Source organism: Nannobrachium achirus (assembly GCF_963921795.1).
Source record: "Nannobrachium achirus genome assembly, chromosome: 14".
NCBI lineage: Eukaryota > Metazoa > Chordata > Actinopteri > Myctophiformes > Myctophidae > Nannobrachium > Nannobrachium achirus.
Window position 1 is genome coordinate 45162223 of NC_137821.1, and position 20233 is coordinate 45182455.

Consider the following 20233-nt stretch of genomic DNA (forward strand, 5'->3'; position numbering starts at 1 on the left):
TGGCATTTCTATGCTTATTATTATGACAGACGGCACATTGTTGCACTGCACGTTGTACTGAACTGAACCGTAGGTCAGACACGCTAGAGAGCCATGAGGAAACCAAGGACGGAGAGAGGGGAGAGACACGCGGAGACAAATGAATACCAGGGGTCAGATTCGAACCCGGGGTCTTTTGCGCTAATATCACCAGGAGCATATGGTCTGTGTGCACCACCTGGCCGAGCCTCCTCCAGGCCCCGCCACGGTGCGTTATCCGTTCCCAGGCGGCGCGCCGCCGCGTCTAGGAGGAGGAGGAGAGCGCGAGCGGAGGGTCAGGCCGCTACTCTACCCTGCAAAGGCTGATGGTTCAGCGTGTTGAAGGACGACATCCATCAGTCTGGCACACACATCAACACCACCGCCAGTGGTGTCAGCTCAGAAAAAGCTAAGGTATGGCAACATGACTGGTGTCTTGCACGCGCGCCTTCGCGCGCGTGCAAGACACCAGTCATGTTGCCATACCTTAGCAACAGGCATGATACATTTACTTTAAGAAGTACATTCTATTTTTCCCCCGTTTCTATGGTTTCTTAACTGGATATGGCAGCCTGGAACGGTTGTTCAAGTGCAGCTAAACTTGCCATGTTAGTAAACGTGCCACAATTAACAATAATGAATTGCATCTGTGCAGCTGACCTGCGGAACCTGGGAATATACCTTTTAGTCAAGATGGGGAGAATACAAGTGTGGAGAATATAATTGTAATACCTTGTCAAAGTGACCATTTTGTAAAATATTTGGTTATTTTACTGTAATTTAACAACATAATAACCAGAACAGATAGACAAAGAGACATTTGTGGATTTATATTTAAAAGTAACTTTTATTTCCCCCCTGGACCCAGGGTATAGCAGCATTGTGAGCTTGTGGATCTATAATCGGCTATTTTCAAATGGCGGAAATAGTATAAAAGTACTGAAAATTGTTAGTAGTCCTTTAGAGTAAAACATCCTCAATTCATTTAAGTACTGTACTTGAGTAAATGTACTTAGTTATTTTACACCACTGGCTCACACGCAATCTTATGCATTTATTGGTGTGTATTGGAGGGTATTTGCATTTCTTTCACCATACTAAAAACTTCAATCATGGTCTGGAGAGAGTACTTTTTTACAGACAGATAAAAGGGCATAGGCTCAAGCCCCCTTTGATGTATGTGTGCACGTGCCTGCGTATGCGAGTGTGTGTGTGTGTGTGTGTGTGTGTGTGTGTGTGTGTGTGTGTGTGTGTGTGTGTGTGTGTGTGTGTGTGTGTGTGTGTGTGTGTGTGTGTGTGTGTGTGTGTGTGTGTGTGTGTGTGTGTGTGTGTGTGTGCGCGCGAGTGTGTGTGCGCGCGAGTGTGCGCATGCCTCTGAGATCGATGGTGTTCGCTGATGCCCTGGGCTGACATTGAGTGAGCGAGAAAAATCTGCCTTCTACTTGACGGCATAATCAGGATTATGGAAGATGTTGTTTACCTTGAGGGATCTCTCTCTCTCTCTCTCTCTCTCTCTCTCTCTCTCTCTCTCTTTATACATTAGCATAAATATTGCTACTATCCTCCTTTCTTTTTCTTTTTTTTTTACCCGTCCGACTAATTTATATTACGCAGGACGAAAGTGTGAGCCCAGTCAACACATTCTCAGTCCCATTGGCCCACAGTGGGAGTCATGCTTGGGTAGCACGCACGTACGCACGCACACGCACGCACACACATTCACACGCACACACACACACACACACACACACACACACACACCACACCACACCACACCACACACAAACACGCGCGCGCGCACACACACTCGCATACGCAGGCACGTGCACACATACATCAAAGGGGGCTTGAGCCTATGCCCTTTTATCTGTCTGTAAAAAAGTACTCTCTCCAGACCATGATTGAAGTTTTTAGGGTGGTGAAAGAAATGCAAATACCCTCTTTCCATGCCATGGAGAATTGCCTTGTCCAAACTCTCTTTAAAGAATTGCCCTCTCTGTGTAGAAATCCATGCTCTACTATGCCAGTATCGACCCTAGTATTGACTCCAGTATTGACTTGATTAAGCTTAGTTCAGTGTGGTATCAAGCGCCGAAAATAGCCGACCGTGCTGCGATGCGCGGAGGTCTGCTATTTTCACCAAAAGGCCATTTTAGAAATTTCAGCCCCCTGCCTCTCTAACATTCTCTGCATGTCCCTACACACACACACACACACACACACACACACACACACACACACACACACACACACACACACACCCCGATATCTCTGTCCATAACACAGCGGATTTTATATGAGATCTTGATTCTTTGTGGTCGAGTCTTCGCCGCCTTGCTGTTTATTTGGCCGGACCAGGAGCATGCAGCAGTGAATGTGTGTGTGTGTGTGTGTGTGTGTGTGAGAAAGATATACAACAACGCAGGCGCAGGGGGAGGAGGGGGGGGGGGGGGGGGGGGAGAGAAGAAAGGTGGGGAGAGGGAGAGGGAGAGATAAAGTGCTATTAAGATGGGGAGATGGGGCAACTTCTCAAGGTGACCGCCGGGCATTACGGCCAACACATACAAATGAGTTGGCTGTGAGCACAAGTATATGGGAGAGAGAGAGAGGGAGGGAGGGAGGGAGAGAGAGAGGCGATTTGGCACGAGGAGAGAGAAGGCACATAAAGAAAGGAAGGGACATGTACTGTACGCATATAAACGTGCAAATGCATATCGTCGTTGTCGGGCGGAAACCTTGTATGTCCAAGACCGTCCTTTTTTTGTTATTATTTTAAAAGCGATTTAAAATAGTGAAAATAGCCCATAGAACAGAACGGGTACATTAGAGCAGGGGTCTTCAACAGGGGGTCCGGGACCCCTAGGGGATCCTCAGAGTTACTACAAGGGGTCCTCCAAATCTTTGAGTGGTTGAAACTTTTTCCCTCTTTTTTATATTAACCACTTGAACCCTAGTGTCCATATTCGGAGAACTTTAGCCAAAAATATTTTTCGGCAAAGAGTTTTGAACAGACTAAGTACAGATTGAAAGGTCAAGTTTATTAAGTATTGACTGTTCAAGTGGTTAAATATCTGAAAACACAAATGTACATGATTCCAAAATACACTGATGATTGTGCTGTCAAACGATGAAACTATGGAATCTATGAAAAGGTTGTGGGGGGTCCCTGCTTCAACTCTCTCTCAACTAAGGGGTCTCCGGCCTGAAAACGTGGAAGACCCCTGCATTAGAGGGACAGGGCATGTCAGATGTTTTGGAGATGGCCAGAGCGGCCATACTGAGATGGTTTGGACAGAGGAGGTATAGTGATCGAGTGTATCGGTAGAAGGATGCTGAGGTTGGAACTGCCAGGCAGGAGGCCTAGAGGAGAAGACCAAAGAGGAGATTTATGGATGTAGTCAAAGAGGACCTGAAGGTGGTTGTTGTGAAAGAAGAGGAGGCAGAGGACAGGGTGAGATGGAGGCAGATGATTCGCTGTGGCGGCGACCCCTGAAGGGAACAGCTGGAAGGAAAAGAAGAAAATAGCCGATCTACAAGTACTTGCTTGTAGCTTGATCTGCTAATTTCACTACTGTGAAAGACTCTTTTGCGATGAAATAGGGCTTTAATTTACGAAAGATCAGCTTATTGAGAAACGGTGCCATGGCATTGGTCCGAAATCTCATTGTTCCTACATCCTATTAGTCAGAATCTGTTGATGTTAACCTGGTGAAAAATACTATGCCTAAACCTAAACCTAACCCTAAGTAACCTCAGTAAAACTATGCCTAAACCTAACCCAAACCTTAACCCTAACCTCAGTAAAACGATGCCTAAACCTAACCCTAACTAAATTCGGACTAATGAGATGTAGGACTAATGAGATTTCGGAAGTCCCCTTTTGAAACTTGTAGATACGAGGAATCTGCCTGACAGCGACGATACACACACACACACGCACGTGCATGCAAGAACATGCATGTTTGTGCGATAAAATATGCAGCATACACATATTCTGCTACACCCACCGCAGCTTCGATTGCTCCGACACACGCACAGCTAACAGAACCCCCTTTATCACCGATCCCCCTCTGTATCATTTACAGGCAAGAGGGGCCATGCACGCGGCACGGGAAAGAGGAGGTCGTCAAATATACAGTTATGTGCGCGAAGGTCGGATAACGCCGGTAATATGAATGTAAATTATTGGCCGCCGAGGCGCCGTCGTCGTACCCCACAATCTTTCGCCCCCTCTTTCGCCACCACAGTGACAAGGAGGAGAGCATGCAAAGTGGAACGCCGGGGATTGCGGGGAGAGATTTATCCTTTCGCAGCCGATGGCCTACATGTTACGCAACAAGCCTGTGGAGGCTTACATAACACTGCAGCTCTTTTTTTTCCTTCTTTTTCTCGGAGCGGGGAGATTATAGCCGTGGCCACGCTCTCTCTCTCTCTCTCTCTCTCGATCCTTCAAGGCTCGCATCATGACGTGCCGGGTCTCCCCCTCAAGCCTCGATATGATATCCAACGTTTATGTTCCAATGAGCTGATTAGGAACATATATTTCTAATTAGTCCAGGGAGAGGACGTGCAATATGGTGGTGGTTCTCGAAGTGGGGGTCCGGGGAACCTCAGGGGTCCACCCAGGGGGTCCTCAGATAAGTAATGGATAGTTAGGAATCGAATGGGCCCTCATGGGGCTGTAACTCTGAGAGTGTACAATTGGAACGAATGGAAACCCTTACGGCGTTTGTACACTCAGCTTATGTGTTTGGTCTAATGGAGGGGTTCTCAAGGTGGGGACCCCATGGCCCTACAGTATATACAGTGCATCAGATATTTTCTATAAAATATATATAGGCCTACTGTATTCGTAAACATGAAAATATTTTAGAATTTTTTTAACACCACAAATCTTGGCACAAAGATTTGGCACATTTGGCACAAAGTCTTCTCAGATGGGGATCCACAGCCAAATACACATTAATTTAGGGGTCGTTGACATGGAAAAAGTTTAAAAACCTCTGCCTTGTGGTAAGCTCAAACATAAGAGTAACAACACCCATGTCATACAGTATAATGATCCAAAGGGCGGCAGTGGCTCAAGGGTAGAGTGGCCGGTAGAGCGTCAGATGAGGTTTCCAGTTCGATCTCTGGCTCACCCAGAGTTAATGTTCGAAGAGTCCTTGAGCAAGAATCTGAACCCCTAATTTCTCCCAATGAGCAGGTTGGTGCCTTGCATGGTTTCCTCCACCATCGGTGTGTGAATCTGTGTGCGAATGGACGAATGTAATGCACAACCAATGTAAAGCGCCATGGATAAAAAAGTGCTATAAGTAAATGCACCATTTATGTAAGGAAAGCATTCACCAGCCCTGTAATCGTGTGTAACTGCAAAATACCGTGCGGGGAAAAAAGAGAACGTTAATCACGCATAATATCAGTTAGTTACGGAACCTGGAGTGTACATGTGCGCCCCATTGTTGTATTGTTGGCTTGTATGAAATATTAATATTCCCAGACTGCATATTTTATCATATGGCTTATGGTATATGCGTGTAAGTGCCTGTGTGTGCACGTGCGTGCATGCGTGAGTGTGTGTGTGTGTGTGTGTGTGTGTGTGTCAGGGACGTGCTGGACATTGGGAAAAGCGGGACAACTCCCGAACAGCCGGTTCATTCCCGGGGGCTGGGCAGCCAACAAAGTAAATCGTCACTGTCGGGCAGAAACAAGGCCGTCGCACAAAAGTAGTGAAAACAGCAGATCTACAAGCACACAACGCCTCGCACCGCGAGGCGTTGTGTGTTCGTTGATCAGCTGTTTTCACTAGTTTAAATCATTTTAAAATGATAAATACAAAACAAACAGTTTTGGACATACAAGGTTTCTACCCGACAATGACGAAATATAACTCATGTAATTGGCCCACTGGCTTGTCACTTTGTCACAAATCTTTGAGTAGCAGCAGCTCTCTATAGCGCGCAATGAGGGCCTCTCCAACTCTTTTTCCCGGGCTGAATCAGGGGCCCAGCACGTCCCTGGTGTGTGTGTTAGTGTTTGCGAAGGCATATCCATATAAAGCAGGCAAGGATTCATGGGTTCTCCCCGGGTAGTCCGGTCCGGTCTCCAGTCCTATTAATTCATTTAGACCTGTTATTATTTTATACTTTAACTTTAATTGAAAAATCTGCTATTTTTAAAAAGTCGTGAAAATGTGTGCAAATCTTTGAACATATGAATTTTTTAAGCGACCATTTGTAACTCAAATTTTGCTTCTGGGGGGTCCCTGGAACTAAATATTTTGAGATGAGGGTCCTTGGCCAAATACATATAATTTTGGGGGTCCTTAACATGAATAAGTTTGAGCACCACTGGCATAATGTAGAAACATTTCAGAAGGCACTTTTAAAATCGACTTGCGCAATTATTTTACGTTTTTTTTCAAAAATAGCAGATCTACAAGCTCGCAGCGCGGCATCTGCTATTTTTCAATAGTTAAAGCATAAAATAATAGGTTAAAGTGGTTAAGATATAACGTGACAGACTCTTTCCCGATCTAAATGGTTTAATCAGGCCCTGCTTTGCCCCCTCGCTGCCAGTGCCGTGCCGGTGCTGATGTATAGGCACCCCGTACAGCAAATATACCTACGGTCGTCTGCAACTCAGGGCATTTATACCCAGGCTTGATCACATATACAGTATTATATGGGCTCTGAGGTGCGGCTGTGATGGATCATAATCAAGGCAAAGTGTGAGCCGGTCGATGATGAATGGTGCGCCGTAACGTTCCGTTAGGGCGGGTTTGAAGGCATGGTACCGCACATAAATTGCAACCCCACCTTGACCAAGTTTTAAGCCATTCAGAACGGGTACACGTTATTGTGTATTATTGTATGAAAAATAGCAGATCTACAAGCTCACAGCGCGGCACCAGTTGCCGCGCTGAGAGTTTGCAGATCTGCTATTTTTGAAAAATCATGAACATTTGAATTTTGACCCGATTCTATAAGTGTCTTTTGAATCCTTCTAAGGTTTTTTTTGAAAAACCTATGTTGTTTCTATGTCAGCAATCTGGCCAGCCATCGTCAAAGAAAAGGTCCTTTTAACTTAACTGGAGCTCAGTTAGTCTGTTCTTGAGAGACTGATTATGTCAGTGGTTCTCAAACTTTTTCATGTGAAGGACCCCCAAAATGATATGCATTTGGCCACGGACCCTCACCATCTCAAAATATTTAGTTCCAGGACCATTTTGTAACTCAAAATTTGAGTTACAAACGTTCACTTTAAAAATACATATTATTCGAAGATTTACACACATTTTCACGACTTTTAAAAAAATAGCAGATGTACAAGCTCGCAGCGCGGCACTCGCGCTGTGAGCTTGTATATCTGCAATTTTTTCAATAGTTAAAGCATTAAATAATTCTAGAACTAAATGGGTTAAATGGCTGCATCCGTTTGTGTCAATGTCCCGCTGAGTCATCTCTGTGTGGTCCCATCTCCTTCTTCTGCTTTTTAAAAGTCACATTTAAGTTTTTTGCCTTATTCGTGCAGATTCCTCTGTTCATTAACCATATGGATCGGTGCGGCTTTTATACCGATGTCCTCCGACTCACATCTTTCACGTTCGTTTGGATTTTTTTGTCCATTTAGAGGTGTAAGGTTCTTATCCAGTTTACAGTTTACAGTTTAGGCATTTAGCAGACGCTTTTAATCCAAAGCGACTTACAATAAGCAGGTAATACACATCACTATAATAAGCGAGATAATATGTCAGTACATTAACAACAATATAACAAATGCATAGGAATATCAATCTAGAAAAAAACAATAACATAGGTAGACCACGCACCTAATCAGTAAAAAAACGTCTAAAACCTGAAAATGCTATATAGCTTCATGTATGGTCATTGAGGGAAGGTGGAGTCTGAAGAGGTGAGTCTTCAGTCCACGGCGGAAGCGAGTGAGTCTGTAGTTCTAAGTGCGACAGGGAGTTTATTCCACAGTTTTGGGGCCAGGAGGGCAAATTGTCTAGGACGAGTGGATTTTTGTCCTGGGTTTTTTAACGAGGGTTCTGTCAGCATCCCTGTGTTGGCTGACTTTTAGCGAATTAAACTGCAATATGCTTACATTTTTTTGCACATCACTCGATGCCTACGTTTGTGCCATTTCAAGTATTCAGGCTTTACTGCTCTTTTCCTGTACATTTCCTGCAAATGCAATGTTTTTCACAGGTTTCTTTCCCTGTTTTGTCTTTAAAAAATGTATGGAGAATGGAGCGTATTTTTGCAGAAACTCGCAAATGGCTAGAAACCAATCCATTCCCATTGAAAAGCAGAATCCACCTTCATAGGTAGATTTAAACTTTGAAGAAGTCATAAAGAAGGTCATAAAAATAGCAAAAAAAGCAGATCTACAAGCTCAATGTTCTTCCAATCCACTGGAAATCTACATGTCTTGCCAATGGCAGGACGTATGAAGTTTTGAAATGGCACATTTGTTTTGTATGTCTCAAGCAACGAACGTTTGACATAATATCACGGTGGCATAATATCAGATGTATAATTCTATATACAGTATTTTCTGGACTATAAGGCGCACCTGAATATAAGGCGCACTGTCAATGAATGGTCTATTTTCAAACTGTTTTCATATATAAGGCGCACCTGACTATAAGGCGCACATAATAGACGCTACCGTTGCGTTATGCATCAAACAGATGGAGCTGTGCTAAAGGGAATGTCAATGTCAATGAATGATCCATATATAAGGCGCACTGGACTATAAGGCGCACTGTAGTTTTTTGAGAAAATTAAAGGCTTTTAAGTGCGCCTTATAGTCCGGAAAATACGGTAGTTCATATTCTCCTGAGATCGTGGAGGATTGATGAGAAAGAACGGAGAGAAATTAGGAGGATTTTGTGCACGTTCGACGCGTGTGTGTGCGTGCATGTGGGAGGGGGGTGGCATAATTGTGACAAATAGTTTATGTGCACTTGGCTCACTAGAGACACTTTGACTCCTCTATAATGAGGGAGAAAAGGTTTTATACAGGGAAATATAGAGAGACGGTCGATTAAAGACAAGTGAAGGTACTGTATATATCGTCGTTGACGGGTGGAAACCTTGTATCTCCAAGTTACAAATATGTACGTTTCTTTTGCGAAGTAAAGCCCTGCTTCTTCATACGAGGCCGTCGCGCAAAAGTAGTGAAAACAGCAGATCTGATCGGCTGCCTTCGCTAGTTTAACTCATTTTCAAAATGATAAATGCAAAACGAACGGTTTTGGACATAGAAGGTTTTCACCCGACAATGACGGGTATTGGTGGTAGTCACGGTTAAGCAGCCTACTAATCTCCTAAATATATCCTTGAATAATGCCCACACCTTTCTTAATTGACTATAACGCGCGCAATCTGTTCGGCTATATTGCCTCGAGAGAGAGAGAGAGAGAGAGAGACGTGCGTATATTAATGTCAGTCGAAAACATGTTATACTGCTGTGGAGTTCTCGCCTGATATACGCATTAACTGGATGGAATTTTTGCCGTGTCCCCGGGCGCTCGAGATGTTAATCAAACATTAATTGAAAAGGCATCCTAGATGGAGCCACACAGGAACGCTTGTGCGCACGCGCGCACACACACACACACACACACACACACACACACACACACACACACACACACACACACACACACACACACACACACACACACATACGCACACGCAAAGTTACCAGCATACCTATACCATGGGGGTCTTCAATAGGGGGTCCTCTGAGTTACTACAGGGGGTCCTCCAAATCTTTGTGTGATAGAAACCTCTCTTTCTTCTTTTTTATATTAACCATTTGAACCCTAGCGTCCATGTTCTGAGAACTTTAGCCAACAAGCTCACAACGAGGCGTTGCAAGCTTGTAGATCGGCTATTTTCGGCAAAGAGGTTTGGTGTAGAGGGTAAAAAGAGCAGACTAAGTACAGATCAAGGTCGAGTTTATTATGTATTGACAGTTCAAGTGGTTAAATATCTGAAAACACACATTGACATGAATCCAAAATACACTGACGATCGTGCTGTCAAACAATGACACTATATGGAATCTATGAAAAGGTTGTGGGGGTCCCTGCTTCATCTCTCTCTCAACTAAGGGGTCCTTGGCCTGAAAACGTTGAAGACCCCTGTCCTATACCAAAGCCTGCTGATTGACTGGCACAAGAAGCAATCCACCACCGGCATAAAAGCAGGGAGAAACATAACATTATTCCTGACTTTGACTGTTCTATAATGAGAGGCAGGGGGAAAAATCTGCTGTATGGATGTAGAGAGACGTTCAGAATATGGCAGCCGATCCATTCCAGACAAAGAAAGGAAATAAAATAAGACAAGACGTGCGGAGGTGGATCGGAAGGAAGGTGTTGTTGATGTTGGGTTTTTTAGACAAAAGCTTAAGCTGTCTCCTGAACCGCGAGCGAGCCTCTCGGGAGCCGAAAACCGGGGTGGAAACAAATCCTCGAAAAATAGCGTTGCCATTCTCCCTTAGTCTTTTTTTTCGCCCGCACCTTACTTAATTGACTATAACGTGCTCGCAGAACGGCGGAGAGAGAGAGAGAGAGAAACAGATACTGACATCTTCAAAAGGAGCTTTGATCTCCAAGCACCTTGAGGCTCTGGAGGATCATCAAGGTTCGCTCCCATTTTCTTTTTCATCAAGCGCTGTTTCTCTCTGCCCTTTTTTGCTCCTGTCCATGGGTGTCACAAGGGGGGGGAAAGTGGGACTGAGTTACTAGGGCCCAAGGTGGAGGGGCCTTAACTATTTTATACTTTAGCTGTTGAAAAATAGCAGATCTACAAGCTCACAGCGCCACGCTGCAAGCCTATAGATCTGCTATTTTTGAAAAGTCGTGAAAATGTGTGCAAATCTTGCAAATCCGAACTCTCCGGAACTTGAATGCAGCGTCTTATGTTGAAAGAATGACCCTCGCTGTGTAGAAATCCATCGTTACGCCACATCTCCAGTATTCACTTAATTATGTTTTGTTCAGTGTGGTATCATGCGCTCACCGAAAATAGCCGACCTCCAAGCTCACTACGTGACACAGCACGACGAGTTGTGAGCTTGGAGGTCTGCTATTTTCGATATTTTCACCAAAAGGCCCTTTTAGAAATGTCAGCCCCTGCCTCTCTAACATTCTCTGCACGTCCCTGTCACACAGCCTCTCTCTCTCTCTGACGACTGATAACCACCAACACACACACGCACACGCACACGCACACACACACACACACACATATTATGTACGTACGCACACTCGCACAGGGCTGTCGCACCAAATTCTTGGCGCTGGGTACTAAGGATTCACTAAGGGCAGCCCATGAATGTTCTTCATAGGGGGGGGGGGGGGGGTTTAACCCATTTAGACACATTATTACACTTTATTTTGAACTTTTGAAAAATAGCAGATATACAAGCTCACAGCAAGCTTGTAGATCTGCTATTTTTGAAAAATCGTGAACATTTGTGCAAGTCTTTGAATATTTCAAATCCTTCCAAGGTTTTTTGAAAAAACTGTTTCTATGTCAGTGGTGTTCAAACTTTTTCATGTGAAGGACCCCCAAAATGATATGTATTCGGCCACAGACCTTCACAAGAGGGACCCCCATCTCAAAATATTTAGTTCCAGGGACCCCCCCAGAAGCTAAATTTGAGTTACAAATTCAAAGATTTGTCACACATTTTCACAACTTTTTCAAAAATAGTAGATCTACAATCTCGCAGCGCGGCACTCGGTGCCGCGCTGCGAGCTTGTATATCTGCTATTTTTCAATAGCTTAAAAGTATAAGATAATTAAGGCCCCCTCCACCTTGGGCCCTAGTAACTCAGTCCCACTCCCCCCCCCCCCCCCCCCCCCCTTGTGACGCCCCTGTACGTACGCATACACGCGCACACACAAACTAGTTAAGCAGCACAGTATCCACGGTCTGGCGTACACCTCATTCACATTCCGGACTCGCCAGCGTGTGATTACCTCACCGTGTATGCGCTCACGTGCTGCAAGGTCAGGTTGAAAAGGAATTTTCAAACGCCCTCTCTCCATGTACGAGCATTTCTAAAGGGCTTTCAAGTGTTTTTTCTTGTTCTGCCCCTCTCCTTACGAGAGAGCTAATTAAATCACCGACAGTCAACATCTTTGTTGTAACTGGCATGCATGCGTGAGCATTTGGCAGAGACGTCAAACTTTGCGTTTGATGGGTTGTCGAGAAAATCCGAGTCTGATCTTCAAGCATCTTTCCCCGGCTTAAAGTGCAATATGCTCTGGCTATAGCGCCCACGGTACAGTGTGTGGCATTCTGAAAAGCCACGGGCGCGACAGAGACTGTACTGTGTCAAAGCTCTGTAGTAGAAGCCCTGGGTGAAATCTCAATATTTCTACGTCCCGTTAGTCCAACTAAGGTTAAGGGTTAGGTTTTAGGGTTAGATTTAGGCATAGTTTTACTGAGGTTAGGGTAAGAGTTAGGTTTAGGTATGGTAGCATTCACCAGCTCAAAGGAGGACTTTGCCACTTTTCAACCCATCTTCATATAATAGGTCCTCACTACTGTTCATAATAAAATTGCAAAAGAAAATCTACTCGGTCCAACTCTCTTAGGAGAGCTGTGGGAAGTTCAGAAATCCATAGTCATGGGACATCATCGTTTGACAGATTTTTTTAACAATATTTTTGAACAAATATTTTTGATTGTTATTATCGCGAGAACAATAGCTTCCACTTTAACATTGCAACTTTTCAGGAATAGAAAGCCTGCCTTTTCTATTAGCTTGGATTCTCCATCGATGATGTCACATTGATGATTTCTGAACTTCCCACAGCTCTCTTAGGAGACGTGGACAATTTTATTTTAATATGAACATTAGTGAGGACCTATTATACGAAGATAGGTTGAAAAGTGGTGACGTAATCCTTTAACATTCGCCAGGTTAGCATTCACCACTGTCGGCAGGTCGGCATTTCACCAGATTAGCATTCACCAGCGTCGGACGAAAGTGACGCTGAACTATCGAACGTCTTCGAAGCCCTGAGCCGTGCGAGCTGTTGTGTTATCGTTATGGAGTTCTCGTAGCCTGGCATGTATTAACTGGGATGGAGCGTCCCTTGGGGATTCAAGATGTTAATCAAACATTCATTTAAATTTCCACCCAAATGGATCCTGGCCGCCCGATAATACATTCCCCCAGTCCCACACACCACACACACACACACACACACACACACACACACACACACACACACACACACAACCAAGTTGGAAGCGGACCCCCTGCCGACCTCGCTGATTGACCGGGCACGCGGAGCGTTCCCCCATCCAACGTCCATAAAACAGCAAGAAACGACATTATTCCCGACATTAGAAGACTACCGAAAGCAGATTAAAGGCCGCTTAGCAGTCATTTAGGGAGCCTCTGTTTTAAAGAGCAGTTTAGGGCTTATGTGTCTCAGTTACCTAACCCACCACTCCCGTCCTTTTTAAAGCGTTTGTTGCGACTTCACTGCTCCAGTCATCCGAGGATTAAGGCCTCTCTATATATATACTGTACATATATTTCCTTTTCCCCTTACGGAGATATTTTTTCGCTTAAAGGGGGGAAGCGGCCATTAAAATGTCATTACCGCAATGCCGGAATCATCTTTAAAGAGAGAGAGAGAGAAGAGAGAGAGAGAGAGAGAGAGAGAGAGAGAGAAAAAGCAAGCCAGTGCTCCCAGCAGCTTCCTGACATAATGGGCTCGATACGTTCCCAGGGCGTCACAAGGGGGGGGAAGTGGACTGAGTTACCAGGCCCAAGGTGGAGGGGCCTTCATGATTTTATACTTTAATCTATTGAAAAATAGCAGATATACAAGCTCGTGCCGCGCTGCAAGCTTGTAGATCTGCTATTTTTTTGAAAAGTCGTGAAAATGTGTTGCAATTCTTTGAACATATGTGTTTTTTTTAAGCGAACATTTGTAACTCAAAAAAATCTGGGGAGGTCCCTGGAACTATATGTTTGAGATGGGGTCCGTGGTCAAAAACATATCATTTGGGGATCTTCACATTTAAAAAAAAGAAAACCTAAGAAGGATTTTAGTCAAAGACCTGCACAAATGTTCACAATCTTTCAAAAATAGCAGATCTACAAGCTCGCAGCACGGCACCCCCTCCTACAAGCTCGCAGCACGGCACCCCCTCCTCTCCCTATGAAGAACATTCATGGGGGGCCCGCAGTGAATCCTCGTACCCAGGGCCCAGAATTTGGTGCGACGCCCCAGTCCTAATGTTGCGGAACACAAATGCTAATCTTTCCGTAAATATCACTCAAATGCTCTCTCTATCCCTCTCTCTCTCTCTCTCTCTCTCTCATCTCTCTCTCTCTCTCTCTCTCTCTCTCTCTCCCTCTTTCCGCCCCTCTCTCTCGCTGTCCTCTTCAAGCCCCTTCAGACTGTAATAGGATGGATTCATCCAGGCAAATTGAATTAATTCTCTCGGCAGAGGTATTACGAGTATTCTGAGCATCTTGTTTGGTGAGCTGTAATGGAGCCCCATTCTGGTTGTTCCCTCATCCCCGCTGATTCTGACAAGGATCATTTGGTTCCTTCCCCGGGAACCATTTTGGCTCCACTATATAACTCTTCAATAGATACAGGTATCAACTGCATAGTGTGCGTCAATAAGGCCAAAAGCTTTGATGTTCACACCCGCTGTGTGTGTTCACCTTCCTGACCACCTCCATGTGTGTGTGCCGTGATGGGATCGATATTGGATCAGTGAAAATTCATATACTTTTTACTTCCACTCCATTACTTCTCAGAGGCATCTGCTGTTTTCAAAGGATTTCCATTAACACTTGTGAAAAGGGACATTCTGCATAATGAGTACTCTTACTTTTGGTACTTTACTTCTACTGAAGTAGATGTTTGATACCGAACTTTATTACCCGGCTTGTGGAATACTTTCAGCCGTCTGTAAACAAGGAAATACTTTGTTTAGTTTTTAGTTTTGAGTCAAATTATTAATTTTATTTAGTAGCCAGGTAATAAGCGGGATAATGCGCCTCGGTGAGTTATCAGGCTGTCGGTCTGTTATGTATGGACAGCCACCGCGGAGCCAGCCATTATCCCTTACATATCTACAATAGGGTATTGATACTTTTACTTAAGTACAAAATATGAGTGTACTGTACTGCTTCACTAGATATTGGATTGGTGAAAAAGCACAAGGGGGGAGAATAGAGCAGGCATGGGACTGTCAGGGTCACTGAGTAACATGAAGAGGCCCTCCGTGGCATTTGAAACCATACCGTTACTTCCCTCCCTTGGCGAGAATGAGATCATCCACCGAGGAGAACTGCATCGAACAGCCTGCTCAGTGCTCATGAATAAGTGAAAGGGTTTTTCTTTTATGTTCTTCTCTTTTACCCTTTACACCTGATGAAGGCAGCTCGTCTGTCCGAGGCGCCGGTCATGTTACATTGCCTTAACTCTTGTAGGTGACGTCTAGGCTTATAGCCAGAGCTGTCTATTGGAGAGTTACGCCACCTCCGTTCAAGTCATCGGTCTTCTACATTGACTTCTATTGCAGAATAGTGACAAAGCGCTGAACCAGAAGTTTGTGGAATTCATTGGCGTCTATGGGCGTTTGTCACTATTTCGAGTTACATGAACCACTTGAGACTTGGAGTAGAACCGCTGCTCCTTCACTTGGAAAGGAGTCAGCTTAGGTGGTTCGGGCATCTAGTACGGATGCTTCCCGAGCGCCTTCCTAGTCCCACTGGGAGGAGACCCCGTGGCAGACCAAAGACCAGATGGAAGGATTATATCTCCACACTGGCCTGGGAACGCCTCGGTATACTCCCGGGAGGAGTGGAGGAAGTTGCTCAGGATAGGGAACTCTGGAAATCCCAGTTGGAACTGTTACCCCCGTGACCCGATTTCTGGATATAAGCGTTTGAAGATGGATGGACCGGCGTTGTTTTCTGCCCCCGCACTGGCGCAAATCTCTTATGGCTCTGGGCCTACTGTACCTATTGTGATATGCTATCACAACACCTGGCTAAGCTAAAGCTCACTTACACAATACTATAATATTGAAATGGATGGTATCTTAGTGAATGAAAACCAAGGATGCACCTTGAAGGCACGTGAACTGTGCTTGAATTTGGACTTTTGAAACTCCTGTACTGCGCTGTGTTCTCACTGCGATGATGAATCACATTGATTATTTTGACAGTCACTCTGTCTCTGTCCCTGCGTTGATATCCCCCCTCCGGCACCGAACACACCCGCCGAACATTTCCACTTAAAGCACTTCCAGCACGCTCAATTAATACCCTAATCGCTCTTGTCGCCAAGCGCATGGCAATGCCCTGGTCCTGGCTCGATACCATTACTACTTTTTTTTTTTAATACTGCATCGTGAGGTTGGTTTAGAATGCACATAAATTTGGCTGCGATTATACCGCTCATTAAGCTACTGTACAACCTCTGCGCTTATTTACTCAGTTAAACTTAATACTTTAAAGTTCAATTAACATTCGGGGCGGATGTTTTATTTTTTTGCCCTATCCGTTTTTTTAAACAGCTAATCAGCCGTGAATAATGGAAAAACGCCGGGAGCCAAAAAAGTCGCGGTTTAACCTCCCGCGGTACCCTCCCCGCCATAAGGTATAGCTGAATAAAATGCACATAGTTAATGAGATCAATTATCAATGAAGTTGTTTTTTTGGAAGCCCAAGCTGCTGCAGGCAGATATAGCAGCACCCTACTTACTACCCACCCGCGACCGATGCGCGGCCAACAAGGCCTGGATCCCCTGTGTCTACCAGGAAGGGATTTGGCCCAGCTGTCTCAGCATGGGAGGGACGTTTTGAATGGCCGCCACTTTGCCGCGGGGTATTACTGTTTAAGTCCCCGAAAATACTGAGGGAGAGGATCGTAGTGCCGTGAGAGGATGGTGGTGCCTGGGACGTGCAGAGAATGTTAGAGAGGCAGGGGCAGTTCCAAAAGGGCCTTTTGGTGAAAACATGGAAAATAGCCGACCTCCAAGCTCACAACGCGTCGCGCTGCGACGCGTTGTGAGCTTGGAGGTCTGCTATTTTCGGTGCTTGATACCACACTGGACTAAGCATAATCAAGTTAATACTGGAGATGTGGCGTAACGGCATGGATTTCTACACAGAGAGGGCAATTCTTTCAACATAAGATGCTGCATTCAAGTTCAGGAGTTCAGAGATTGGACAAGGCATTTCTCTTGAACGCTGCCTTCAGGTGTGGCATGGAAAGAGGAGGAATTTGCATTTCTTTCACCATAGTAAAAACTGCATTCATGGCCTGGAGAGGGCTTTTTTTTTATTTTTACAGATGGATAAAAGGGCAGGGGCTCGAGCCCCCTTTGATGTCATGTATGTGTGCACGTGCCTGGTGCCGTGAGAGAGAGAGAGAAGGGGAGAGAGAGAGAGAGAGAGAGAGAGAGAGAGAGAGAGAGAGAGAGAGAGAGAGAGAGAGAGAGAGAGCATCTCTAATGTAATGGTTTTGTCTAGCAGTATCTGCTCAGTCCTTCTGTTTTTCAGACTGACTCTGTGCCCTCCGTTTTGCTCTTCTCTTCTCTCTCCATGCACCTCTCCCCCCTCCTCCAGTGGCGTCAGTTCAGCAAAAGCATGGCAAAGATGAGAGTCATGAAAAAAATCGGGTTTTGTCTGTTTTTTTCCCTGGGTCTCTACGGTTTCTTGGGCTGGATATGGCAGCCTGGAACGGTTGTTCAAGTGCAGCTAAACTTGGCATGTTAGTAAACGTGCCACAATTAACAATAATGCATTGCACCTGTGCAGCTGACCTGTGGAACCTGGGAATATACCATGTTGTCAAGATGGGGAGAATATAATTATAATACCTTGTTAATAAAGTGACCATTTTGTAAAATATTGCATTTGTAGTTATTTTACTGTAATTTAACAACATAATAACCAGCGCAGATAGACAAAGAGACATCCATGGATTTATATTTAAAAGTAACTTTTATTCCCCCCCCCCCCCCCCCCCCCTGGATCCAGGGTATGGCAGCTGCATACCCCTGCCATACCCAATTGACGCCCCTGCCTCCGTCGTTTGGCAGAGCAGACTGTAACGTGACGGAATGACTTTGACCTTTGCAGGGACCGAGGACAGAAACCACAGGGGGAGGGAGGGAGAGTGTGTGTGTGTGTGTGTGTGTGTGTGTGTGTGTGTGTGTGTGTGTGTGTGTGTGTGTGTGTGTGTGTGTGTGTGTGTGTGTGTGTGTGTGTGTGTGTGTGTGTGTGTGTGTGTGTGTGTGTGTGTTTGGCGACTGACTGTAATAAACTAGAAGCAGTGGGAGGCTGTCAGTGCTAATAGATAGGAGAGAGGAGGGCCATCACAAGGTTGATGAATACCAAAGGCGCCTCCGTCGTCGTCCTCTTCTTGTTGTCTAACGCTGATGGACGGCGAGGAGTCGTTCTGATGATTGTCCGGAGGTCAGGAATAAACGGTCTAGACCAGGGGTCTTCAATGCTTTCAGGTTCAAGGACCCCTTAGTTGAGAGAGTCCATATAGTTTCATTGTTTGACAGCACAATCGTCAGTGTATTTTGGATTCATGTCATTTTGTGTTTTCAGATATTTAACCACTTGAACCGTCAATACTTAATAAACTTGACCTTTCAGTCTGCTCTTTTTCCCTTCTACACCAAACCTCTTTGCCGAAAATAGCCGATCTACAAGCTCACAACGCCTCGCAGTTGGCTAAAGTTCCCAAAATATGGACACCTCGGGTTCAAGTGGTTAAAGAAAAAGAAAAAGGTTTCTATCACTCAAAGATTTGGAGGCCCCCAGTAGTAACTCTGGGGACCCCCTAGGGGTCCTGGACCCCTAGGGGTTGCGATTGGATTATGGTGGTTAGGGACCACCCAGCCCCTTCATTGGCTCGAATGCATTGAAGGGTAATTTCAGTTGCCCCGCCCCCCCCCCCCCCCCCCCCCCCTCCAAGGAAGGTAAATCAAGGAGGGACACGCTATTATGCGCCGTGACGCTCATGGGTGGAAAACCCTCAGCGGAAGTTCGGTGAAACACACTGTAGTGAATGAGAGTCCTCAGGGCCAGCTTACTGTATGAACAAACATTATTTCCGAACAATTGCGACCTTTGTCATATAATGGGGGCGGCAGTGGCTCAGGGGTAGAGAAACCGTCATTGGAACACTGAGGGTGAACCCCTAGTTGCTCCTGGTGAGCAGGTTGGTTTGCCTTGCATGGTTTCCTCCGCCATCGGTGCCTTGGATAAAGGCGCTATTTAAATTCACCATTTACCATTTATAATCAGTTCAGGAATATAAAAGAAGTTAAATCACAAGGTTGTTTGGTTATCTCTGGTTTTTCAATGTGCACAACACGTAATCTATTAAACTATCTAAACAGCTGCAGGTATCGTTTCAGGCTCAGTACATGTGGTTGTCAGACTGGCAATGATGGACAGTCTCACAATACTTTTAACACGTTCATAAACAAACTCTATGCTCTTTGAGTTTCAATGAGTTGGTCGGTGCAAACTTGCCACCATTGGTGTGTGAATGTGGGAAGTGAGGACGCTGGCGTCAACGCCACTTCACTTTCCAATGTATGAATTAATGGACCATTGTAAAGCGCTTTTGAGTTAGCAACTTGCTTAGAAAAGCGCTATAAAAATGCAATCCGTTATTATTCATTATCCATTGGTTTGAGAACCACTGATTTTAGAAGAAGGATTAAGAAGTCATTTATAGAATCGGGTCAAAAATATTCAAAGACTTGCACAAATGATTTTTCAGAAACCCGGTGTCGACGAACTGCTGAATACAGAAAACAATGTTGTTGTCCTTTCTTTAATTTACCTCCCCCACGCCCCGGAAAAGGTTACAGTCAGGACTAAAGGTAAACAGCATCATTTTAACACTGCGTGACATTTTCCCTCTCTCTTTCTCTCTTCTCGCAGGAACGGGGAAAGATCGGCGTGATCTTCAACGTGGGAACGGACGACATCTCCATCGAGGAGAGTGCGGTGATGGTGAGCGACGGCAAGTACCACGTGGTGCGCTTCACGCGCAGCGGCGGCAACGCCACGCTACAGGTGGACAGCCAGCCCGTCATCGAACGGTTCCCCTCAGGTAGGACCTCGGGGGTCCGACATCAGGGGGGAGGGGGGCGACTGGGGTTACGG

The 20233-nt window shown here is 45.3% G+C and overlaps 1 protein-coding gene across 1 annotated transcript in view; it reads left to right on the plus strand.

Annotated features, from left to right (window-relative positions):
• The window catches only part of nrxn2b (neurexin 2b), a gene marked incomplete at its 3' end in the record, with an annotated part of 1346377 nt that overhangs the window by 1231514 nt on the left and 94630 nt on the right, over window positions 1-20233 (plus strand). The window contains exon 17 of the mRNA XM_080741211.1: window positions 20009-20180. Within this exon, the coding sequence (XP_080597337.1) occupies window positions 20009-20180 (172 nt within the window). The remainder of the gene's footprint in view (window positions 1-20008; window positions 20181-20233) is intronic.